This window comes from Harpia harpyja, chromosome Z, assembly GCF_026419915.1.
Source record: "Harpia harpyja isolate bHarHar1 chromosome Z, bHarHar1 primary haplotype, whole genome shotgun sequence".
Taxonomy (NCBI): domain Eukaryota; kingdom Metazoa; phylum Chordata; class Aves; order Accipitriformes; family Accipitridae; genus Harpia; species Harpia harpyja.
In genome coordinates this window covers 113,367,270-113,393,304 of record NC_068969.1, presented here as the reverse complement: position 1 = coordinate 113,393,304, position 26,035 = coordinate 113,367,270, and the positions used below count along the sequence as shown (strand labels likewise).

The following is a 26,035-nucleotide window of genomic DNA, read 5'->3' as shown; positions in this document are numbered from 1 at the left end:
ATTCCCAGCTTGGAGGGCTCCTAATGCTTGCAGAGCACAGCTCCTGTCCCCATCCCCTCCTTCCTATCAGTGGGAAATTGTTGCCTTTTTTGTGCACTCCATTAAACCCCCAGATCTTGGGATAAACCCCTTTTTGCACTCCCTTAAACCCCCCCCTCATCTCACCATCAGCCTCCAAGGAGGTGATGTCCAGCACTGCCTCGCCCCCGCCACGTTCCCGCGTCATGGAAAAGCTGCGAAGGAGCCGGACGGCTCCTACAGCCACCGCTCCGCTTGGGAAAAGCGGCAAGTTTAAAGCACGTGGCTTGATATTTAATCCGGGGCTCTCCAATAACTCACAGACCCGCATGGGACCTGTCTGCCAGCAGCTCCCGTAACCTCAACGGCAAAGCCGAGCGAGCTTTATTACTACGGGCAGACGGCGATGGCTTGGCCAGACTCATGGGCAACGGCAGGGCCAGCTCTAATTGATGCCCGGCTCTGCCCTTCACCTGCCGGCGTGGGCAGGGTGCCAGTCCGCTCCCCTGGCTCCCTCTCCTGCCGGCTGCCGACAGTTGCACGGGTTACGTTTGGCCCCGGATGACTATGCAAAATAATAATAAAAATGATAATAAAAGAATAAAATAAATAAAATTAATAAAATAATAATCAATAAAATAATAAATAATAATTAAACTAAACTAATAAATACTCTGTTACAGAATTACAGAGCATCTTCAGAGACACAACTGGGGGCAAAGGAGAGGGAACGCGTCTTCTTCCCGCTCTTCCTTTTCTCATGCTTGAGATCCAGAGGATACAGGCAGTTGGGGATGCTCCTGGGAGCCACCCATGGGGCTGTGCTCCCCGTCCCCCTTCAAGCCCGTATATATACTACGTATATATGTGCGTGCATGGATTTAGAATTGCCTTTGAATTCCCTGGGCATATAGAAAATAAATCCCATCTGCAAAGCTGCATTTAGCAGGCAGCTTTCGCTGGCGAGTCCCACCACGGTTTACAAAACCAGGACAGCGTTGTCAACATCGGTGCAGAAATGTACGGAAGAAGGTTTCTAAGCTCTGCAAGTTTCTGCAAACCCATAAATGAAGGTGTTTAAACAAGGGCAGCATCATTTGCTATTTCTCTGCCTGTGCTGGGCTCCTGTGGGGCTGGCAGAGCCCACGCGCACATCAACTCTGAGGTTCACCACCGAGATGTCCCTCATCCCCCCAGAAGAGCTGTTGGGAGCAGCTCAAGCCGAGGAGGCTTTCCCCATTGAATCACCACCTCACCACGGGAAGAGCTCATCAAACTCTTCGGGAAGAGAAACCAAAGGCAGCGATGTCGGGCTCATGCACAGATCAAAAAGATGGATGTACTGCTGCTGCTCCACAGAGCTGAGCGCGCAAATCCTCACCGCTGCGGCACTCGAGATGCACACCTTGATGGCTTTAGGGTTTGCTCCAGGCACCTTGGGACCTTTTTTCCCCCTACCTTTCAGTGAAGCAACCTCTCTGATGTCTCCTAGGCAATATCTTTTCTGAGGTAAGTGGTACCACTGTGTTTTCTGTGCACCAATTGGACCATCTGTAATTAAATTAAATTAAAAACAGCCATGGAAACAGGGCCGATGGGTTTTGAAGTCAATGCGGGACTTGACGTACAGGTCAGATGCTCTCCAGCTGTGCTTGGATCCTCCTGCCTCCACCTCTGTCAACCCATAAACTGTTCCCCACCGAAGACCCAGAGCTTAATCATGTTAAGGGGCAAAAAAATCTGCCTTTCAGCATGTGTATTACTTCCATGTCCCAATTCCCGCAATATCCACTTGAGTTACAGTCCTCGGTGTCTTCATTCTCAGAATCCCTACGAGGCAGAAAGCGCTGCTATCACTGGGAGGTTAAGTTGTTTGCTCAAATAAAGGAAAGGAGGGATTTCAGCTCATTCTTCCCAAATCCTCATGCTCAGCATGGTAAACACTTTCCTTTGCACCCCGATTGATTCTCCAGTACCTAATGTCACAACATTTACAACCCAAGAAGGGATCCAATATAAATTTTCCTCTTCCATCCTCCACCTGGGCTGACAACAGATTTTTGGCCACCTTCTTGGTTGAGCCCCTCCAGAAGTGGTCACACCGACCATCTCAAACCCAGCCGAGTCCACCAAAACCCAAGTGCAAACTCTGCCAAAAGCCATGGGATTCGACTCAAGTTTCTACAAGAAACAGAGCAAAGCACAGCACCGAACCAAGGAAGGGCCATTCCTGGGGCATTGAGAGATTAAACTAAGATGATGAAGAAACCCTGCATGGGTACGCCATAGGGTATGAAGTAGGATGTGCAATAGGGCATTAGGATATGCTATAGGGTATACCATAGGGTATGCATTAGGGTATGCAATAGGGCATGCAATACAGAATGCATTAGAGTATGCAATTTGGTATACGTTAGGGTATGCATTAGAGTATGCCGTAGAGTATCCAACAGGGTATGCAATACGGTATGCTGTAGGGTATGCAACAGGGTGTGCAACAGAAATAGCCCTTCTCCACTGGCACCAAGGCATTTCCAACCGCAGGGATGTACCAGGCGCTGGCTCTGGCTGCGTGCCGGCGTGCGCTCTGCAGCGGGCTCTGCTGCTCTGTGTCGAGATGTGCATTTCGTGGTGCTTTTTTTTTTTTTATTAAAAGAAGGTATCAGCCTTCTGTTTGATGTGTTGTTGGCCGCGGTTGCTAAGGGAAGCAGTGTACAATTACAGCCCCAGTGATGTCCACTCTAATAATACACTTGGCTCTGCATAGCTCAGATGCAGACACAGCTCTGCTATAAAGAGCACGGCCATTTCAACAGAGGAATACTCCAACTTATGTTACATACGAAGGGTTTGTGGCACATTGCTTAAGAACCCCCCCACCGAACAAAAAAAAAAAAAAAAAGCACCACAGCCTGGATGTGCCAGTGAGTGAAACTATGACAAGCAAAAACCTCTCGCAGGAGACTTACTTTCAATTTATTAATTAAGAAGGCATTTCTAGAGGGGTGAAGAAACCATGCAAGTGTCCACCAAGATGTGCTTGCATGCCTCCATCAACCCAAGCTCCCTGGGACCAGTTTGGCCAGGTCTATCCCAAGGGCTCATGAAGCCCAAAATCACTCCTTGAACCAAACTCAATGAGCATAAAATCAAACCCCCCCGCTGAGTGCTGAGCCTCCCCATGCTCGACCAGCCGCCCACCCCACGACTCCCCTTTCCGCGTCTCCCTTCAGCATCCCGAAAGGTTCGCAGCACCCGAATTCATGACTCAGCCAAGATTTGGGACCAAAACACAGAGTGAGGGATAAATTCAAACCAGAGTTTTCCCGATAGATCCCCTTAGAGCCTGAAATGGTGCAACGCCGGCCGGGGGATGCTCTGTAGAGGAGCTGCTGGCAGGGAGGGGGATGACATGACAGCATTCCTGTGCTGCGGTGCTGGCATCTGTTTTGGGATCAAAACAAGTCCCCCGAGATAAGCTGCGAACATGTGCAGCCCCCGAGCGCGAGCACCTTGTCAACAGCTGAAAATATAAGAAGAGCCAGGTTAAAAAGACAGTTTATTACCTGCTCTGCAGGAAAACCCCTTGCTGCTTGTTTTAGGGTCCGGCAGGGTATAGGGATGCTGTCTATAGGTACGGGGATGCTGGTAGGGTGGCTCAATGGGTTAATGCATTAATTTATGAGATCCTCTGGTGGGGCTGAGCTGTTGCCATCACAGTCCCGAGAGAAAGGGACAAACAAGCCCCTACAAAACAGAAGCATCTGCTGGGAGCAGATGGGGGGGCGAGCGATCCGGCCCCAGGCGCCAGCAGCGCTGGAGGGGGGGGATCACGTTGATCCCGATTTATCACACCCCAGCAGAGTAATTCCCCAGCTCGCCGGTGCCCGGCGAGCCGAGCTCTTTACGTCCGGGGATCAGATTAGTCTGAAAGGTGCTAGAGAGACATAAATCCAGCTCTGGAGCAAGTGTTTTATTAAAGTTGTTGGGTTTTTTTAATTAATTCTAAATTATCTAGAAATGGCTGATGGAAAATACTTGATGGTGGAGGGGCCAGGACTGGAGCTGGATAATGTTATATCATCAACCATATATCAATATATCATATTGATATATCAATATATCAATATGGTATCCATATTATATCAATATGATATCCATATTATTCCATAATATCAATATATTATCCAATATACCACATTGATATTGATAATATATCATATATCAATACCATCAACACCCTTATTTCACATCAAGGCAGCTGCGATGAGTCTTTTGTGCTTCATACTTGGGTCTGTCTCCAGCCAGGGCTGTCAAGCCTGAACGCATCACAAAAATTCCCAGTTTAGGGCTTGACCAAAGTATTTAATGAATCTGTGTGAATGCATCCGATTATTTTGGTTGGAAAAAGAAACTGTGCTTGGAGAAAGTCAAAATCCTTTACTATCAGAAAGGAAATGTTACATTATTTAATTTCACATGCCACTTTGCTTTTGACCTGTAGTGATCTGTCACCTTTTGCCCCATCAAGACATTTTTAAAAGATGTGCAGTTTGGGGCTCAGCAAATCACTTTTGCATATTTTTATTTTCTGCTCCAGCACATGAACTCAGTCACCCGCACACCCTGCTCAGTTTTTGCATTTAATTTCTTCCCAGCTTTCCACAATGGACGTCGTGCTCCCATCACACCGAGACTGGCTACATGTTCCTGGGAAGCACTTTGGGACTCTCTGGAGATCTAAGATATATTATTTATCATACATTCATGCTATGAAGAGCTGAATATGAAGCCAGTTATTATTGCACATGACACCGCAGTATGAATCAGTCTACTGGGTCTGTTGGTAGGGGTGGAAATGCTGGGCAAGAGAAGAAAGCAAGTTGGAAGATTCCTCCCTAACCCAGAAGGACTGCCATCATCCTCAATTTTTGGGTAACACCATGCTGCTCCCTGGCCATCGCTGCTGGACTTTATTCTGGATTTCTCTGCTCAGCCAAACAAGGGAAGAAACAAGCGTGACCTGGCATGGGAGGAGAGGGATGCTCAGATGGGTTAGAGCCCCCTCCAGCCCTTTGCTGCTAAATCTGGGACTGATGTTGACCGCAATTTATCTCCTCCTGCTTTATAATAGCTTTGGAAATAAATCAATCAGGAAAAAATCACTGCCTGGTACACATGATGGGCAGATATGTATTGTGCCCAAGGACTTCCCAGGGGAGTGCGGAGAAGGAGTGGGTGCAGGGAGAGGTGTGGGGTTTGATACACCCCCAGAGCAATGAGAGAAGCAAAACTGGACCAGTGACTTTGCGGAATTATCTTAGGTTATGTTAAATATTGATTTTCATTATTTTATTTTGCTCTTTATTTCCCTGCTTCCCGTGTTGCCCAAAAGCCAACTCAGCCCACACAAGGTACAGGCAGCCAGGCACAGCATCCAAGGGATGATCTCCAACAAGAGCAAGGAGAGCAAGATGTGTCAAAAACTGGAGCAATGTTGGGCACCGAACATGTTCAGAGAACAGAGAAACAAAACGAGAGTTTTGTACATGTCTCAGATGACAGTGTGTGAGGGAATGGCCAAAAGGAAAAACATATTAAATTAAGGATGGAAATTCATGGTTAGAACTCTACATGCCCTGTCTCCAGAGAGTCAGAAAGATGGAGATCCATGTGACACCCTCCCCAGAAAGCAACCCCTGCTTTGATGGTGTCGGTACAGTAAAACACGCTCCCCCCAGCAGACCGCGGGCAGGTGAGGACAGTCCTGTTTCCTCATCATCCACCATTATCACGGACCAGTTATCAGAGCCACTGCTTTTTTCTCCCCTCCCAACTTCGCTGTCACTGATGGTTTTGGAGCAGAACAATCAACCAATACTGCGTATACCAATAAACAAGTCACACAGAATAATTAGCAAATACATAAATTATTTCAGTCTGGGTTGCAATCAGAAACCAGAAGCGAGCCCTTCAGCCAGGTGATGCAACCAACAGCCTACTCAGGGACCATGACCTATCTTGATATCTCTGGACTTCAGCCAAAAAGAGCGGCAAAGACCCTCCACTGTAAGAACCTCCAAGTTCACCTCTCTTCAAGCCATGGGGATGCTGCCACAAGCAACCCACTCATTTCACAGGTGGGCCCTGGTGTCAGATACCATATTTCCACATACAGCTCATAATTTTATCTCATTACCTGCAACATGTTGAGGAGCAGACTCCGGAATTTGGTTCCTTCCACCATGAAGAGGGCCATTTTGTCACAGAGCTTGGCTGCTGTGGAAGCAAAGCTGCGGTCCGTCACCGCTTTCTGGTAGATGGTTTTGACTATTTCCCCCAGCATCTCCTCAGAGTTGGTAGAGTTTTGGGCTTCCTCCATGAAGGTGGTGAGCTTGGAGTCAACGTCGCTGCTGTTGTTCCTCATGCTGTTGAGGATTTCAATTAATTTGTCCATTTTGTTCTTTTCAGGATTGGTGGTTTCCACCGTGACTTCGTCCTGGTCCGTGAAAAGGGAAAGACAAGGCGTCTGTTACACAAGGAAAAAACAGACATATCAGCCCTTGTCCTTCCACAAACAGCAAAGGGGGAAGGGGATTGGGGAGACATATAAACAGACATAGAAAAATCAAAGCATCTTTTAGAGGCACAATGATTTCATCTCAGCATTGAAAACCACAAGTGAATGAGTCCTGTCCCAGAAAAGTTCTCTTTCCCCACTTCCCACAGCACTCAGTCCCAGTGTCCTCCCCCTCAGCTCAGGGAGAAGGTGTGCTCGAGGGTCCTGAGCGAGGATGCCAAGGTCTGACCACCCCTGACTACCTTCAGCATCTTGGACAGGTTTCTGAGGGTGTCTGCAACACGGTGAAAATGGACATTTTTTTGCCTCTATTTTGAAAGTGCACTGATATTTGCAAAATGCTCAGATAACAATCCTACAAAAATATCTACTTTTTAATATATATTTAACAATCTAAATTGAGATCAAAGATGTCACATGATCCCAGCATTAGAAAAACTCTTAACTTTTCCATCTCTTGGCTGTTACACTTTTCACTTCATGTCATTACCATAGAATTTATTGCTTCTTTTCAACATTTAATTATGCATTTGCCCCTCTCTCCCAGTGTAAGGCATGCATCCTGCTTGCTCTGGTCTGCTCCATTCTCCTCCTCTAGTTCAATCTTAAAATGTGCTACACAATACAAACCTGTAGCAATTTTTCAGGCAACCCCAACGCCAACCAGCAGTTGGAGTTGTCCAAAACTCCCATCGGGAGGCCAGTTGTGTTGACAGCACCCAACCAAGAGTGGGTGCTTATGTGATGTGTTTCTTGTAAGACTATAAATTAGCAGGGAGAGCATTAAAATGAATACTCTGAAAGTCTCTGCTATACTCCCATTGCTTTAAAGAACATAAAAATAACTAACAAAATCTCTTCCTCCCCCTCATGCCACATACATAAATAGTAAATGCACATGCATTCAAAGGTATACATTTTCAACATGCACTCCCATGGAACTGTATATGTTCAGGTTATTTTTGCTATGCATTTTGGAAATCTCATTGGAGATATCCCCACGGATGCATTTTCCAGTCTGACAAAAGAATCTCAAGAGAAAGAATAAGAGTTTCACAAGGGCAAATGGAGATATCATCTCCAAATTCCTCAGAAATCTGAGGCTGAATATTATTTCCAAAAAGGATCTCTCCTCCGTCACTTGCATGGAATAGTTTTGTTATTGTTGGGTTGTTAGAAGGAAGGGGGAAAGATAAGGGCATTTCAATTCATTGCTGAGATAAATGGATATCAACTTTTAAGTAGCTGACTGCAACGTCAAAGCTCTGTAGTTGTGGAGACAAATTGCCTTTTTTAGACCTCTTTGCAAAGCGGATGAGCTCTGTAGACCAGGAGGCACTCAGTTGGGATCAGCCACCTGGGAAGGAGCACCGAAGGAAGGAACAGCTCACATGTGCACCAGCCTTCCCCAAGGGTCTTTGTGTGTGTAGGGGGAGAGTTGCCAGTCTGTCTTGCAGAAGTAAAGCTGGTAGCAACCTCAACCAAGAAGTCAAGCTAAGAGCCTTAGCTTTGTGTCAATAAAAGGCCTCCTGAAGAAGTGTGAAGACACTTCAAGAGAAGTGTTGACACTGGGAGATTAAGATAAGTTGGGTGCATTCATGGAAAGGTCCCTTAAGCCCAACCCACCCTTCGTAAGGAGAATGGCCAACAGCCAGACTCTTGGAAAAAGGGAAACTCAACGTTTCCCTAAGAAATAGTACCTTTTCTTTTAGTCTCCTCCGCAGCCTGTCTTTGGAAGACTGAAGCAAATTGATCTTGGGTCTTTCCCCAATGCGCTCGTGAATACTGTCTTTCCGCTTGGTCTCCGACTCCTGGATGTACTGCTGAGACTGCTTCTCCACAGCCTCCGGGCCCCGGTGCGTCTCCACGGGAATATGCACCGTGCAGACGGAGGTGTCCTCGATTTTCAAATTCTCAGTCTCTTTGGCGTTTCTGTGCGTTTCTTTGTCGTTGGGCGAGTGCTTCTGGTTGTGGTGCCATCTCCGGTTCTGGCTGTAGCCGTGGTGGCCCGTCCTGCCTGAGGAATGAGGGGCCTGGCCTCCTTGGTAGAGTTTCTGGTGGTCCCTGTTGTGTTTGGTACCACCTTGCTGATGATCTGTGTGCTGCTGAGACTTGTTCCCACCAGGAAGTCTCTGCTGTCGCCTGGAAAGTCAAAGAAAGTCGTTAGTTTACCCTTTCCTGCATGGTCCTGTTTGGTCAACACATCTGTCCCGCCAAACAGCCTGGCCCTTGGTGGGTGGGCTCTGTGGGTCTCCCTACCACAAAAGGGGAGCCAATTTCTTGGTATCTAACACAACCTCATACCAACTCATGCCTCTAAATCTCTTTCAGTAACAGGCACATTTCAGCTGAAAGTTTTCATGAACAGTTAGATAACATGACTTTGGTTCTGAAGAAAATCTCTCCCAGGTTTCTGCATTGCTTCCACACTAGACCAGAGAAGACCTGGTTAGTCCCAGCTGAGCAGCAGGAAGTCAGGCAGGCAAGAAATATCAGGAGAGATTTTTTTCTGAACACCTAAGGAGCTCCTGATACACCCGGCCTACAGCATCACTTGCTCCTCTTGCCTGCCACCTCTGCTGTATCAACATGGCATATTGCTGCATTGGTTTGCAGTGAACCATTTTAAGTGTATCAGGAACTTCTAAGTGGAAAAAAAAAGCTAAAAAGCAAATTACCGAGTAAAACAGGTTCCCACACCAAACGGCTTTGTCTGGCCTTTCTTTATGCATGTCCTTCATCATTGCTACATCAGGACAGGACGCGCGCATGGATGAAGAAGCTGAGGGCCATGCTTGGCGCCGGCAGCACGGGCAGCCAGTACCATTACCTCCAGATAGGTACATCTGGATGTACAGCTCCAAATAGATAACATGGAAATTCAACAGCCACAAAGAAGAGGAATTGCCCGCAAATGGTTTGTTCGAGAGACTACAATGGCTCAGAATGGGAGAGCAAGTCCCTGTGTGCTGGCTGTAACCAGTAGCCGAGATAGCACATCCCAAAAAAACCAATTGTTAGATGGAAGAAATGCTTTGGCAGCCTCGGACATTTACAGATTTCCACGTGGGCTGCAGTGTGGCTGTCCCAAGCGGAGAAGACAGAGCCGGAATGTTATCATCAAGGATGCAATTAAGATGTAGATGGCTCTGGCATCGGCTGCCTTCTCCCGGGGCAGTGCCGAGTTAGCCCTAAGCACGGCGGCAGCTCCCTGCCTGCTTCCTCCCTTTTTAACACTCAGTATTGGCTCTGAGAGCACGTGGGATGCTTTAATGCTCGGCTCCTTACAAGGCTGCTGGGAGCAGCGCTGGAAGCCCGCACAGGACACCTCCCCAGCATCGTCCCCCAAAACTGGGAAACAACTGTGAGCGCTGCAGTGACCACACCAGCCTGCATCTGTGCTGGTTTTGTAGCTGTTACAATCCCCCTGCTCAGTCTCATCCCTTACCCCAAACCCCCACCTCCGTTCAGATAAATAGCAGCGTTTATTTTAAACCCCTTGCATAGCACTTAATTTTATTTTCATCATCTGCACCGCTCGGCTAAGGGTGCTCGGATGAAGGAAGCAGCCATTCACAAATACATTTCAATGGTCAGCGGCTAAACAGTCTCCAACCCTGCCTGCCAAAGCCATCTGCCCATCAAATCTGTATTCCTTGGCATCCCCAGGAGTTAAAACCTATTTTCCGAGGCCAACTGGCTCTTAACCATAAAGAGCGAGGGCTCGTGTTTGGCGAACGCGGGACTAAGAGGCTTGTTCATGGTGGCAGTGGAAGGAATTTGTGTTTAGTCTTAGACCACCAGATCCGGTTTTCTGAAATATTCAACGTGGGATTTTTTTTTTTTTTGCAAGCTCAATGGCAGGGAATTAAAAAAAAAAAAAAAAAAAAAAAAAAAAGAAGGAGATGGGGGAAGCTTTCCTGTTTGCTGGAGCTTAACAAGCATTTTATGAGTACAGATTCTCCACATCAAGTTTTCCTGGCATTTCTTTGTTTCCTCTCAGTAACGCAATCACATAAACCGCTCTGTAAAGAGCAACGCTTATTAAAAGGGGAATGTCAAAATAAAAGTTAGTTAAAACCCTTATCTAGTATTAAGCCCTCACATGCTTAAGCGTGCAAGAGTTTTGCTGATATAATTCAGCATTTGCTTTCTGTGGTTTTGCTCTTCTCTCGTCTCAAATGTCTGACTTTAACTGTTTGGGTACACTTTTAGTCTTGGGTTATTAGCCAGACAGGCTGCTACTGTATTTAGGTTGCAAATATTGCACAGAAATGATAAAAGTTGCACACAGACACAGCTTTAATTTAAGCAGGGGTAAGGCAAAATGATTGGAAATGAGCTCGGAACCAACCTCTACTGTAAATTCCTGCCAGAAATGCGTGCAGGGACATTTTTTTCCTAAAGACATAACGATATTATAAACCAAACTGTTTCTGTTTAAGGGCTGTGAAAGAAAAAAGGTTTAAGATTAAAAAACCCAAACAGTTAAGCCAATGTGGAATGTGCAAGACTGTTCGGTTTGGGGCTTTTGCAATAGGACAGGGAGAGGACAGGCAGCTCCATCCCTGCACAGGACAGCTAAAAGGCAATATCCCCATGGCAAGGGGCAGAGCAAACACAAACCGAAGCTCTGCAGTCACTGACCACAGGACGGAAAACACCAGAGTTAAACAAGTTAGGGAAAAAAAATTGCAAGAAATAAAAGGCAAAGGAAGGAGAATGGCAAACAAGAAGCAACGTCCGTGACTTGGCAGCAGGCAGGGGTTTAGACGATCATCCAGCATTCAGGCAAAGACTCGTTGTGCGCTTTTATCTTCCCAACACCCCAGCAAAGAAGAAAAGCCAAGAAGAAATAGGACTCTGTAGCAAAGAAGAGCCAAAGCAGGGAGAACGGGGCCCAGATCTTAAAACTTTTTTGACTGCACAGCATTGCAAAGCCCAGGAGGTTGGGATGACCCATCCTTGCTCTCAGGTGTGACCAAGGTGCTGGGGACACAGAGAGCCCCAGGAAGGGGCAAGATGGGGATCAGGGCACCCCACCACACACACTCGCTGTGGGTTGAGTTGATGGAAACAACCTTCTGCTTGCTCAAGGGCAGGAGTGTAGGTGCCAAGATGGTGGCTTGGGGTGACCTGCCAAGCTTAGGGAACCAGACCATGTAGGAACCCAAAGACACTCCCCAGCCCAGGCTTTTAGGTTTGCGATGCTGAAGGGAGAAACAGGTGAAGCTTGAATCACACAGCAACATCTCTAAGAAAAGCAAGAATTCACTCCAGAAAAATGCCACAGTTACTGGGAAATCCTTCTGTCCCTCTCTGCTCAGCCGTTGCTGTAAGGACACAGTGCCTTGCGGGAGACCCTACTTTGGCTACGAGAAAAAGTATTTCGACAGCACGATGGTCTCTTACCTCTTGACTCCATTTAACATTAAATAACTATTTTCACTTCAAAGGCCAAATTCTGATTCAGCTCAGAACTCCCCCTGACTTCAGTGGGACTGGGGATTTGGCCATCGGTCAATGTGGAAACTAAAGACACATTCAGAGTCACAAAGAAACTGCAGAAGAACTAAAACCCAAGGGGAGACAGTCAGGATTGCCAAGCTGGAAATAGGATGGTATTGCTTGTGCTATCGTTTCTCCACTGATTTTTTTATTTAATTAACAAAATGAGATACCTTTCAACAGAATTTAGATCTGACATTTGTCTGCTCTGTTGGAAGAGCCTACGCAAACAAATCTAAGGCTTCAGCTGTCTTGGTGATTACAGCCTACGTGCTCAGAAATATGGGATTCCTGCAAGTTTTTACTACATCGTTTACTCCCAAGGAAAGGGGCTGGAAGGCACAAAGCTGGGAAAAATAACTCCAGACACGTGGACAGCTGTGGTCTAAAACACAGTTGCTCCGTCCCGTCAGCCCTGCTCATATGCCCCCCCCGAGCGAGACAAGTCCTCTGAGAGCCCCCACCATTTGTCTGGCATGTGGAAAGCCGGAGGACAACGCGGGGTTACATTCTCCCGGGGGTTGCACGGAGATTTGGTTAAGCAATTCTTACAAATACTGAGAGGTAAGGAACTACATCTCCAACTGCACTCGAGACAGCTACCCCGCGGTGCAGAGCACCCCGTACGGCTGAACGGACCGAGATCCCATCTGTGGGATCAGGGACTGGGTGCTCTGGACATCCTGGCTCTTGCCTTTGAAGAACCTGCCTGGACACCACGCTTGCCCTCAATCCCAGGCAATTCTCCCACAGGACAAACTCTCCGGGGCACGCTAAGCTACTCGCAGGGAGGGATACTGGTTTTGTCCTGCTTTTGTGCAGAGCCTGATACGCAGTGGGCATGGCCAGGGCCACCCAGCAATTAACAACTAATACGGACTCGCAGCCACTCAGGGAAGAGGTTGAGAATGAAGAGTGGTGCCATGGCCACGGTCAAGCCTTCTGCACCCCCTTCATCGTTCTGGTGCTTGAATGAAAACATTCCTCACCGCATTTTGCAGACAGAAAGTTTCTCTCCACCCTTTCTTCTGCCCAGGCAGGATCTCACCTCTGTGCCAGGATAAGGCCCAGGAATATGATGCTAAGTCTTGGGAGTATCTCAGGATCAACTTTGCTATTAAAATGCCTGCAATTAATTAGCAATTGCCATTATAAGGGATAGATTAAGACCTGCTGCAGAAATGGACTCTGTGGGACGTTCCACTCCCATGAGGACCCCAGATTCCACTTATCCATGACACCCCTCAAAGCTGGAGGAGCAGAGCACCCCCAAGGCACGCAGCAACTCTACCTGCGAATAGAGGACTGGTGGGGCCTGCTCTACAGGATGAAGGGCCACCTCTCCCCACCTTCTTTTTGAAAATCCCACAGTAATTTTCCACCGAGGGAAGGAAATTAAAAAAAACCTCTAAGAGTCACGACTGAAAGAGTTAAATTCACAGAGATCGATAGCAACTGGGTTCTTCCCGGCTGTACTAGCTAGCTGCCTGGGATACTCAGCCTGAAAAGGGAAAGGGCAGGAAGAAGCAAAGTCCTCCGAAACATCCCCTGTGCAAACCAATTTCTCCAGGCCCAGCCTTTCTGAACTAAGCATATTCCAGCCAGACCAGCTGCTTCACCTTGCATGATGCAGCTCCACAAATATCCAGACTGGTACCCCCGAGCAGGCGCTGCTGGAGGGGTTTGGGCACGTCAGTGCTGCTGTGGTCAAAAACGCCCATCATCACTGGCTTTGGAGACCTAAGGGACATCGTGGTCCAAACTGGAGGGTCTGAAGGATCCCAGTTAGGAGCTAGTGGAATTTTATAGCATCTAAAACTGCTCCCGGAGGTCTGGAGAATATTGCTATTAATATAATGAAGAGAAAGGTTTGAATTTCTATTCTAGAGGCCTGACTTCCCCCAAAAGTATTCTTCACCAAGCCTACCTCCATCACAGGCACTCTGATGTTTTACGCGCATGTATAATGATAACTCAACGTTCCTTTGGTGCAGGGAGCATCGTAGTCCAGCCACGGCCGTTTTCTATCCTCATTATAATTGAGAGTGGGAAACACTCAAGTAAGCTTGACGGTTCCGCACAATTTAATCAAAAACCTCAAAACCCCACAGAAAGCAACAACCACCAGCTCCAAGGATGAAGAACACAGAACTTCTGTGTGTTTTCCCTTTGGCTTTCTCTCTCAAACTGATTTCGCTTGGCTCCAGTTTCATTTTTGTTTGCATTTTTCTCAGATGAGAAGGGAACAAGATGTCATGTTCACTCCCGAAAACAAAAATGAAATTATTCACACTTCTTTTATGCCTTTCTGCCACTAGGGTTAAAGTCTATCCCGATCACTACACCCAGCCCACGTCTCTGGATGGACACAGCATTTTGAAAGCGTAGAAAATCCACCTGTCAAAATGGTGGTGATCAGGATCTAAAATCATCTTTGAACAGTTGAGATGTAACGCATACTTTAGGTCTTACGTGTATGCATCCTTGAAAATATACAATGAACTCCAGAAGACAAGCACAGCCAATGAAAACAACGCTATGAGGGTTGAGACGGTTTTGATGAGGCTCACAGCATCTGGCTGCTGGCAGAAGCATTATGAAACCTTCAGATGAGCTGCCTACCTGGGCACAACTCCTCTTGTCACCACCTTGGTCTTGGGGTACAGCTGCTGCTGACAACCATCCCTTGGGCCTGGACATCACATCTGTCTTTGTTTGCTAGAGATGATTTCGTTTGGCCTTTACAACATAACTAGACTCACTATAAACCAACAGGGTAGCATTGATTTTTATGGTGAGGGTGGTGAAACATCGGCATAGGTTGCCCAGAGATGCCCCATCCCTGGAAACATTCCAGGTCAGGTTGGACGGGGCTCTGAGCAACCTGATCTAGTGGAAGATGTCCCTGCTCGTGGCAGGGGGCTTGGATGAGATGACCTTTAAAGGTCCCTTCCCACCCAAACCATTCAATGATCCTGTGATTCTACGATTGAAGGGCTTCACAGAGACACCCAAGGTGCTCATGCAATAATGCATCCAAAAAATGGGCATAGGATTGACGCAAATCATGGTTCATCATAGGATGTGCTATCTTCTGCTATGGGACGCTGACTGATCTGGCCTTTCCAAATACAGAAATGGACCCGATTTCTCCCTGTGCCTTCCTGCAGCATCACTTCACACCACTGGCGTCCACTACTTCTCCCACCACAGTGATGGACACCCCATTCACAAGACCACCAGATGAGCACCCAGTCTGCAGGCTGTGCTGCAGAAGCAGAGACAGCACTGCTGGGCTGAAAGGACATGGCACAAAGTCCACTGGAGCAGACTCAGCAAAGTGTTGAAGAGCAAACTTGTCTACTGCTGAAGTCCAATGAAAGTCCTCGCATTCTGCAATGCTTGGCCGCACAGGCTGCCTGAGTCAGCTATTTTCTTCTAAGCTTCATGGAAATGAATCTTCAGGAGGAATTTAAGTAGCTGTTTTGCAACACCAGCTTGGGAAAGACATCCCAAGTACAGATGGCATGCGAGATAGCTCCAAAACAGCTCTTTAAATGCTTTGCTGGATCTCCCACAAATCATTAGGGATGTCCAGATCGAGGCCCTTGTTGCATAGAGCGGGCAACCAGTTAGGAAGACACCTCCCGGACTTCAAGGCTGACTGCCCAGACTGGTGTAGAAATCACGGCAGTGATTTCATGTAGAAATTGCTTGGAAATGGTTCTCTTCATAAACTGCATTACTTGGAATTATGTTTTTGGATTCTTAGCATACTGTAAACACGATTGCAAAAATTACATGAAAACCATAGGAAAATACAGCAACAAGGAACTGAATCCAGTTTAGTTGAAATAGTTTAAACCTGAAAGACACAACCACAGTACACAAAGTTTCCCAAAAATCTGCTGAGCACAAACACACGTGGATCCTGGACTCCTAGTAAGAATGTGACTTGAATGAATATAGATTCATCTTTTACTACTTTGCAATAAAAGAGCTTATATCTCAGACTCCAGGCTGCCTCCTTTAAAAATACACCAGGGCTGATCAGTTATCCCAAGATCTGATAATCCTCCAAGAGATACAAACTTTAAACCCATGCCAAGATGCACAGACACAGCCCACCACCATCCCTCCATCGTCCCGTCCCTCAAGACACATCCTAAATAGTACGTACGAGCCCCCACCTGCTGCCTTTTTGTTCAGCTGTCTTCCTTTAGACCTCTGTGACTCTTTGACCTGCAGCAAGGAGACGTCCTAGGTTTTTTCCATATCCTATTTATACCAGTGCTTTCTAGTGAAGAAATAAATGTCTTTCCTGTAGAAGCTAAGGCAAGATTTGACAGGATCTCCTAGCAGCTGTCCAGACATATGAGATGACCCAAAGTCAATGGCAAGCAATTACTTCCGACACGGGGATCTGGTAAAACACCAACCCAAGGAGCAGAGATGCTTTGGACTTACGTGTGCCAGAAGCCTTTATCAAACACATTAAATAAATGTCTTCAAAAATGATGCAGCATGCTAGAGCATTTAGTGTGGAGCTTTGGGAGCTAGGATCAATCTGGACATTGACTTATTGGAACCCAGTGACGATCCTAAGCAGTTTCCCAAATGTTTACCTAAGTCTGTCCCACCGTTAAAAGAAGAGTTGTCTCCTCTTGACCCCTATCCTGCCTCCTCTCTCATGCTACCCCTAAAGCTCACGTGGATGTGCCGAGCTGTGCCAGGCTCTGATCCACTCCAAAAATTTACTTTCTCTTGGATGAGTTTCCACTCATCAGTTCAGATGGGAACATGCTGCTCGGGGAGAGGTACAGAGCTGGGTCACCTTCTGCAGCTCCAGTGCCGTGTAGCTGTTGGCCCTTGCTGCTTGGGGACCAGCACCCCCAGCTTTAATCAGGAAATTGGGATGATCCATAGCATCTGCACAACACTGGGAATGGATGGAGCAATGTTAGTTTAAATGAAAGAAAGAAGCCTGTTGTCCACTCGTGCCCCGGAGGCTGTCACGCTAAATAAAGACATTATCAGAGAAAGAGCAGATACTCAGCGCCTTCATGCCTGTTAATGACCCTGGCACCTTCCTAATCAATCTAGGGACTCTCTTTCCCACAGATGGTCCCTTGGAGACAGACTGCTGTGGCTTTAGTAGGAATAAATGGAAACAAAACAGTTAACAAATATCCAAAAATAGAGCGTAGTTAACTTTTTTTTTTAATATGGAGATGAAAAATCCCTGGGTGATTTACATGCCAGCAGAGATATTAGCTGCATATAATAGATGCAATATTTTTAATGCTAATATTTTGGGCTGAGACAAGAGCGGGAATGGAAAGTATTTCCAGTGCCTTGACTTCTTTATTTTGCAAACATCAGTTGCTAACTGGGGTCAGACAGAAATATTGTTTCTGCAACAAGAGCCCAAACAACTCGAGCTGGCAACTTCTTCACGCACTAACCATGCCAGAAGGCCCTGCAGAGCTTCAGCACGTTGCTCCGTCCCAGGTCTCCAGGGCCAGCGTCCCCAGCCCGGGCTTGCAGGGAGAAGGTCTGGGTGGTAAATGCTCTCCTGCAGAGGGGGTGGCTACTTGCCATAGCCAAAAACTGGAAGTCACCACCCAAACTGTGCAGCCACACGGCTGAAGTGCTGCTGGGCTTCTTCAAATGGGCCAGGTCTCACAGAGAGACCTCATGTGACACAGGCGATGCCATAAAACCTTTTTTTACCCATTGAAAGCATCAACCTCTGCTTGCCCTTACCTCTCAGTTCAGTTGCCAGATAACTTTGGAGAGCAACCTGGCAGCAGAAAGCCCTCGGTGCTCGTTCCAAGTGATCACCAGCAACAGCGCATTTATATTCGAGAATTGAAAGCAGGAGAAAGAAACAAGTTATTTCACTTTATATTTACTCCAGCAACCAGCTGCTGACAACACCTCCATGAACTCATGCTGGAAAACAACGTGTAGATGGATAAACCCATTTCCAGTACTGAGGAGCCGTGCCGGAAACACTCCACCAAAGAGAAAGCCATTTCAATAACAGATCGGTTTCCTAGTGCAGAGGAACCTGCCGCTATATTTCCTTCCCTCAATTCTGGCCGGCTGAAATAGCATCACGTAGACGGTTGTGTTTTGCACTACTTGACACTGAAAGAGCAGCCTTGAAGGACGGTCTCATGGGTGATGGGGTTCGCACATACAAAGATCTGGTGGCCACGGGTTCAGTGTAAGGTCTGTGGTGGGGGAAAATCCAACCACAGCCCCTTCCCTCCTTTCTGCCTCAGTTTCCTTGCAGGGAAAGGGGGGATGCTGAGAGCAGCCCTCTGCCAAAAAGCACTTTGAGGTTGATGGACAACAAACCACCACAGCACTGTTTAATTTCTGGCTGTCTTCCCTGGGGACAGCGCTTGCCTTGCTTCCCTGTGACTCGTCCTACAGCTGATTGACCCAACAGCACCCTACGCTCGCCCACACGATGAGGACTTTCCTGCCAGGTTGATTAAAAATAAGTCAGTCACATCATTAGCTACCAAAGCAACACCAATACAGCCAAGATGACCAAGGTGCCCTGAGTGGAGGGCCACAAAAATGACCCGAGGGCTGGAACCCCTCTCCTGTGAGGACAGGCTGAGACAGTTGGGGTTGTTCAGCCTGGAGAAGAGAAGGCTCCGGGGAGACCTTATTGTGGCCTTTCAAGGCTTAAAGGGGGCTTGGAAGAAAGATGGGGACAGAGTTTTTAGTAGGACCTGTAGTGATAGGACAAGGGGTAATGGCTTCAAACTAAAAGAGGGGAGATTCAGACTAGATAGAAGGAAGAAACGTTTTATGATGAGGGTGGTGAGGCACTGGAAGAGGTTTCCCAGAGAGGTGGTAGATGCCCCATCCCTGGGAACATTCCAGGTCAGGTTGGACGGGGCTCTGAGCAACCTGATCTAGTGGAAGATGTCCCTGCTTATCACGGAGTGGTTGGACTAGATGACCTTTAAAGGTACCTTCCCACCCAAACTATTCTATGATTTTATGATCTCAGAGCAGGCATTGCTGAACGCTTCTGTTGATGGTCTTGCTTTCAAAATGGCAAAACCTGTTTTAAATGCTGACTCCCACTTTGCTGAACACAACTGAAGAGCTAAGGTAGTGCTCAACGGGCACTTAGTCTGCAGGCAAAGCCACGTGAGCACTTTAACTCTCGTGACATGAAGAGAAGGATGGATCAAAATAAGCAAAAGGAGGTATTTCTTCACATATTGCACAGTTAAACTGTGGAGCTACACTACATGAGATGTGAGTATCAGGAATTTACAAGGGTTCAAAAAGCACATTGCTAAATTCACGAAAGGAAAATCCATCAGGAGCTACTGGACACAGGTGAGCAAATGTGGTCCTGCAGATCCTCAAAGTGTAAATTCCTGGAGAATCACAGAATCATTTTGATTGGAAAGGAACCTTAAGATCATCAAGTCCAACCGTTAAGAAGAGGGGAGCACTGCTGGGAAGCAGCATTACATGGATACCCTGTTCTTCTCACACTCCTCCTGGTGTCCATTGCTTGTCACCAAGCCAGGTGGTCTGGTGTGACCCATCACAGCTCTCCTCCTGCTCTTACTGACCTCCGGACCAGCTCCAGCCCACCACTAGCAAATCTAATTGCAAATGAAAAACTCCTGCTCCTCTGCTAATGCAGGACTGCATGACAACCATAAGATAAGGTGAGTTATCTCCCAGCTGGGTGGAGGGGTTGCAGCACAAGGCACTCTGCACACGCAGCCAGCAGCGCACACAGGCAATTACTGCCGCCCAGCTCACGTGCCGTAATTCATTAAGCCGCAGTAACGCAATCACCCAGCTGAGCCCTTTTAGGAACAAACCACCAAGACAATATTGTCCTCCGGGGACCTGCAGTTCGGAGAATTAATTTAGTGTAATAACTCCCAGCAATGTTGTGGACAATCAAACTGAAAGAAATGATCATCTGTCTCTAAATTGCCTGTAACCAACCCCTCAGCTGATGCCCTGCAACCGCCGGCTCTGCTCGGGCAGGAGGGGCACGTGCTGACTGTTTACTTGGGATTTTCATGTGTATGAACACTTAATCCTTGAGGAACCTCATTGTGAAGGACCAGCACTCCAATAAGGAGTTCTTCACCTTGTTGTCCAGGACGCTCAGCTTCAGCCAGTGCAGCTTTCTTAGTCACAGAGTTTAGCTTTAGGTAGTCCTGCAAGGAGCAGGGAGTTGGACTCGATGATCCTCGTGGGATCCTTCCAACTCGAGATATTCTATGATTCCTTTCTGAGATGCACCTTTAGTGTGGTTGTTCCTGAAAACATGGCCTGTCCTTCACCACTGGTTCAAAGTTTCTAAATCATAAGCAGGACAGCAGCTATTATTTTAATAGCATCTCTGCTTAGGTGCTTTCAGCTGCCTAGAAGAGTTTTTTGCATCATTACACTGTAAATACTATGATTTAGCTAGATGCTAGCATTACTACTCATCATTGCAGGCAAGTACACCACTAGAGCCTTACTTTTGTCCTTAAAAATAAAAATAAAAAAATTATTGGCCCTGAGTTTGCTCAGAAGAGGTTTCCCATGAACAGCAGCTTTTCACAGCCACCATTATGCTGGCTCAACTCCTCTGCACCCTGCTCAGCATGGACAGCCATGACATCCTCAGTGGGTTTGGGATGTTCCCTCAGCACCCCCAAAGAAAGTCTCCATGGTGGCTCCAGTAACCCCCATCAGCTCCCAGAAGGGCATGGAGAAGACAGGAGTATAAGGAGGAGGATGAAAACCTGACTTCCAGATGCTGCTTCAGGGGTTCTGACCCACGTGCCATTAAACCTAATTAATTTGACTTGGAAATCCTACTGAGAAGGAAAAGGGTGTTTCAACATTTTCAATTCCTTCCCTTCCTCTCTCCTTCTTCTGTTTCAACACCATTTGTTGAGTCCAATAAATGCACTGCAAATCATTTAGCTTGATGCTAGTTTTCAGCAAGTACCCAGTCCATCCAAAACATTTTGTTTTGTTCCAGCTAGGAACAGCACTTCGGCACTAAAATAACGTCTTGATATTGTTGCTTTCGTTAATAAACATCCTCTCCTCTCACTGCAAAGCTCTCAGTAAATGACCCTGGAAGAACAAAAGACATTTCTGTATTGTTTTAAGTTCTCTTCCTTTCTGAAAACCTCAATTAAAATGGTGAAAAAGCAAACGTGTTGCTACTATACTCTGTAATTATGAACTCATTTCTATTCACTCGCCCAGCAGGAGAGGTTTGTCCTGGTGACCTCTGAGAACGGGTTTCTAAGGCTCTTCCAAAATTTCACAGCCTTAAAAACAACACGTTCATGTCAGCCGTAAAACACGTTCACCTTCGCCTTCACCCAAAATAACTTGCAATCTTAAAATCCAGGGTGAGGGCCATTCCTGTGCCTATTTTTATTTGTGAAAGGAGCCCTAGCACTGGCCATGAATAGATCGGCATGGGAGCGGCTCTGGAAATAGTGCAACCCTTCAAGATAGCGTGAAAATTGCATCAATACGGGCTGTCAGCTTATTGTAAAGAGTTTTCAAATAAATATCTTGCATGGCACGCTCCTGAGTGATGGTCGGGCTTTTCTTAGCAATCTTTCCAGCACAAAAACTACCTGACCCAAAGAGGATGCGCGCAAGTGTGATCCCAACCTCTTGACTTGCCAACATGATGCATGCGGGAACAAGCATGGAGTTTTCTTTCGGTAAAGTCCCACTGAGAAAGCATTTTGCGAGACAAAATGCTGGGACAACTTGGTTGTATATATAGATATCTTGGTTATATATGTGTGTGTGTATGTATCTCTAAGCAGAGAGTGAAAGATAAGGAGGGGAAAAACAAGAGGGAAAACCATTTTTTTTATGAGATGAAACACTGGACAGGAAGATGATGCCTGAGAACTCAGAATCAGATAATGAATGCAGAATAGCAGATTTTCACATAAAATAAAGTAATATTGTCCTTTAAATACAAGCTAGAAAATAGCTTTAAAATTCACACATAGGACTACAAGCCACACTACTTTAGCATCCATTCCCGATCCTCCCATGATTTCATGTGCCCATGACACACCCAGGCATATATATTTCTTTTCTCTTAACATTTAGGACCAAATCCAAGGGAGCACATATACATCCACAATACAGCTTAGGCAGAGCTGAGGACTCTACAGCTCATCAACCAAATCCCCAAATCCCACCCAACTCCAAGGGTTTGAGTCAGCTCACGTTTTGCCTGAAACGTAAGTGCCAAAAGCATCACTGCCATGCATGTCCTGAGATACCACTGTCTCCTCAGACCCCCCCCCCCCCCCCCCCCCCCCAGTTCAGCCAGCTCCTGCCTTAGGACATACCAGATTCATCAACTGGGCATCCACCCACCAGCTCCCTTGTGGAAGAAACCTTCTAGGAGAAGGTGCAAATTGTTAATTGAAGTGAAAACGAGTTAGGGATTGTAGTAGGAGTTGGCAATGCCTTTAAGGGGCTCAGGGCTAAACCCTTCCACCTGTGATGACAACCATTCTGTTGACACCTGTTTATGAAAAAACACGGGCAAAAAAAGCCTAGTACACACTTCACCCAGGCTGCTGAAACACCAGTGACTGGTGTCAACTCCTGCTTATTGGCAGCACCAAGCTAGCTTGGCTGGTAGACCTTGGCAGGGTCTACCTACCCAGCTGATGGGTAAGGGGGGCTTGCTCTGGCCAGTGAAGCCAGGCAGCCTCAACAAAAGGTTGAACTAAATGCAGGTGAGGGATCTCATCAGCCAAGTGCATCTTCCAGGTACAGACACAAGCACATTTTCTTCAGACACCAGAAATACTTATGGCAAGCATGGTCTGAAGTGGAGACTGCTGCCCCTAAAGCTTCTCAAGAAGTGCCAAGGTGGCACTCTCTGTGAGCACGAAAACGTCTCAGCGGAAACCCTTGCTTTCCTTGGCTGAGAAGAGATTTCCACTCCATGAGATGGGAGAGAATGGGATGCCCAGTCTCAAATCTTTGTTCTTGTTGAAGAGAGCCCAGAAACAAATCCCTGTCCCAGCGCTTCCTCCGGCGTGAGGTGTTTTGGCTCAAGTCCTCCCACAGCTCTTTGTTTTTCAGACTTCCTTGGTTCTGGTCAACATGGGAAGGCAAAATAAAGCAAGGAAACCTGTTCTCATAAGATGGCCAGACTAATTTTTCTTATGTGGGGGCTGGAAGATCTCAGTGAGAAGCTTTCCAGGGCTCTCCATGCACCTGTGATTGCCACCTTTGGGAATTCCCACCTTGTCCCAGGGGAAGGGGAATCCTTCCTCCTCTCCACACAGCACCGGATTATTGTAGGGTTGCTCACAAAGTACAGTCTTGCGCAGGACTTTTACTAGAGTGCCATGGTGGAGACCCTCAGGCCCTGTGCATACGCGCTTAGCGTACAGAACAACTGCTCCCCAAACAGCTTACAGCAGCGAGATGCATTTAACGCATGGAGAACATAGGCATGGGGAGGGGGTTACACAGCATCACGCAGAGGGTGGGTTCAATTTGCCCAATTTTAGGCATCTGCGATGTCAGAGGACAAATGTGAGGTGGGGATCTAAACTCCATGGCAGCCCAACCAGTTACAGGTGGTGGAGACTGGGGAGGGAGTCACCTGGCCAAACGCCTGCTTCGTGCTGAGGTGAACCATCATCCAAACTCCGCTGACTGCATCCCCTCTGAGCGTAACGGGAACTTTGGCACCCAGTTCTTAGATGGTCAACATAGTTATGGACACATGCGGTGAGATTCAGCTGGTGGTGTCACTGGAGATGCTTTATGGCATCTTGTCTGGCTCCCACCCCATTTTGGTGCAGGTTTCACAAGGTCCGGTGTCTGCTAGCTCCTTGCATGGATTTCACAATATGCTAGGACATCTGAAGTAGCACCTGCGATCAGAGAGGTGAAGCCCAGCAGTCTCTGATGAAGGTGAGAACTGAAATGAGGTCTCCCATGTCCTGTCCCCCCCCAAGGCCCTGGACACAAGAGCAGTTGCTTTGCTAACCTTCTCCCTAGTTGTACAGCCACCATGAGCTCCTGCTCCCCGTTCCCTAATGCTCACAAGAATGGGCAGCAGCAGAAAAGGAGCAGCAGAAGAGCTGTCGGTGTTAACAACTCACCGTCCTCCAGAACAGCCCCTGCTGCCACACAGGAACAAGATACCTAATAAATACCGAGTTTTGATGAAATCAGGTGTCCCTCCACCACAGCCACACACTGAAGTTCTCCCAGATTTTTTGCTGGAGCAATTATTTTGCTTTATGTGAGGTAACATCATAAGACCCTGAGCTTATCCAGCAGGCCATTACATTTCTATTGAGGTTTCATAACAGTAAAATGTTTTGCTGATGGTACAGAAAGTCTCAATCAGCTGCAGAGATGGAGAAAAACAACCTGCAAAAGCCTCCTGATGCCATAAAGTCTACTGGCAGCTTGGCAATTCAGGTTAAATTTAGTCTGCAGGACAGGGGTCACTTCAGTCGCCAAGATCATAAAAAAAAAGGGAATAAAAAGTCTTGTGTTGTAGAGTTTTTATGTAATGACAAAGCTGCTCTCAATAGAGAGGTGGCAACCCTGCAGCTGGGAAATGCACCCGGCTCTCTCCTGCCACTGCCTCCTGGCATTAAAAAAAAGGAACAATGAAAGGAAAGGATTAAATTTGCTTAGATGAGAATCTTTTAACCCTTCTGCACCATGTCGTTAGCTAGGCACACAAGGAGGACGGAGCAGATATGGAGAATGGTAATGGATACACATCTCCTGAAGTCCTACTCATGTAGAGCGTGTCCTGTTGAACTCACAAAGGTTTATCTTTCTCTTTACATTAGTCTTGAGCCTGCGGAGCACTCTGATATTTACAGAAGTATCTTTTCCCCGCATCACGTGAAATGCAAAATCCTTTTAGTTGTTGCTAGCATCGAGAAAGGAGCTGTAAATATGGCATTGCCTTTCGTGGTGCGTTTTGCCGGCAGGATCGCAGCCGCACCATCTGCCTTCAGGGGTGACTCATGGCTGGGCATATTTTCACCAACACCCTCAAGTGCGTAAGGGCTTAGCGCTGATTACAACGGCAGAAACAAGAGCAGCTGGGTGGAAAACCCCTACTCACCCCACCACAGACTGAGACACGGGTGACAGGCAAAACAACCCCCCCCCCCGATAGATGCTAAATACCAACTGCTCCACCTTGCTGCTACTAGTGTTTCACATGGACTGCTCGGCTAATGGGAAGACCCTACGTGTGCAGCTCTGAGGATGGTGCTGGGGCAGGCAAGTCACTCTTAGATGAGCCAGTCTAGGACCGATGCTAGATATAAACTTGGTTGAACTTCAGATGGCTTCTGCAGACCTATTTGATCATCTGTGTCCTGTAGGTACCGGGGCTGTGATTCCTGCACAGGGATGGCGTTGGACTCTTACAGTCCCATGCCATGCTGTGTCCTGTTCACTGAGCCCAGAGCGTGGTGCAAAAGCAGCAAGGGGTCTTGATGGAGCCAAACCACCTCCAGATCTCAGCTCCAAGAGGTCCCTCTTGACGAGAAGCTGCAGTGCCGCCCAGCAGCTCCACCCGTGGCTGAGTCACCCGCAGCCGGATGCCCGCGGGTCATCAGGAGGCGGCTTTTTGATCATTCAAGAACTGCTTCTTCAATGGCGAGCCTGGTGCAGGCTTTGTTCTCAACAATCTCCTCCCGGGAGCGGGGTCCCAGCATCGTGACCCCTGGCAGAGCCTTCTCCTCGATGCCTGGAAGGAAGGGCAGTGGGGCTGGGCGATGCCAGCGTGTCTGGCCAGCGCGGCTCCGCGGGTCGAAGGGGCTCCTGCTTGTCCTCTCCTGATACCACCTCTGCCCTGCTCCATCACCGCCTTGCCCAAAG

General features: G+C 47.4%; 1 protein-coding gene across 4 annotated transcripts in view; it reads right to left on the bottom strand.

Moving 5' to 3' along the window:
- CTIF (cap binding complex dependent translation initiation factor) overlaps nt 1–26,035 on the bottom strand; it is a 143,050-nt gene that overhangs the window by 32,092 nt on the left and 84,923 nt on the right. For 3 of the 4 annotated variants that reach the window (XM_052776516.1, XM_052776519.1, XM_052776518.1), the window contains 2 exons: nt 8,299–8,740; nt 6,218–6,547 (listed from right to left, as the gene is read on the bottom strand). In XM_052776516.1, coding sequence (XP_052632476.1) covers nt 6,218–6,547; nt 8,299–8,740 — 772 coding nt within the window. The remainder of the gene's footprint in view (nt 1–6,217; nt 6,548–8,298; nt 8,741–26,035) is intronic. The other variant, XM_052776517.1, reaches the window with a different exon arrangement.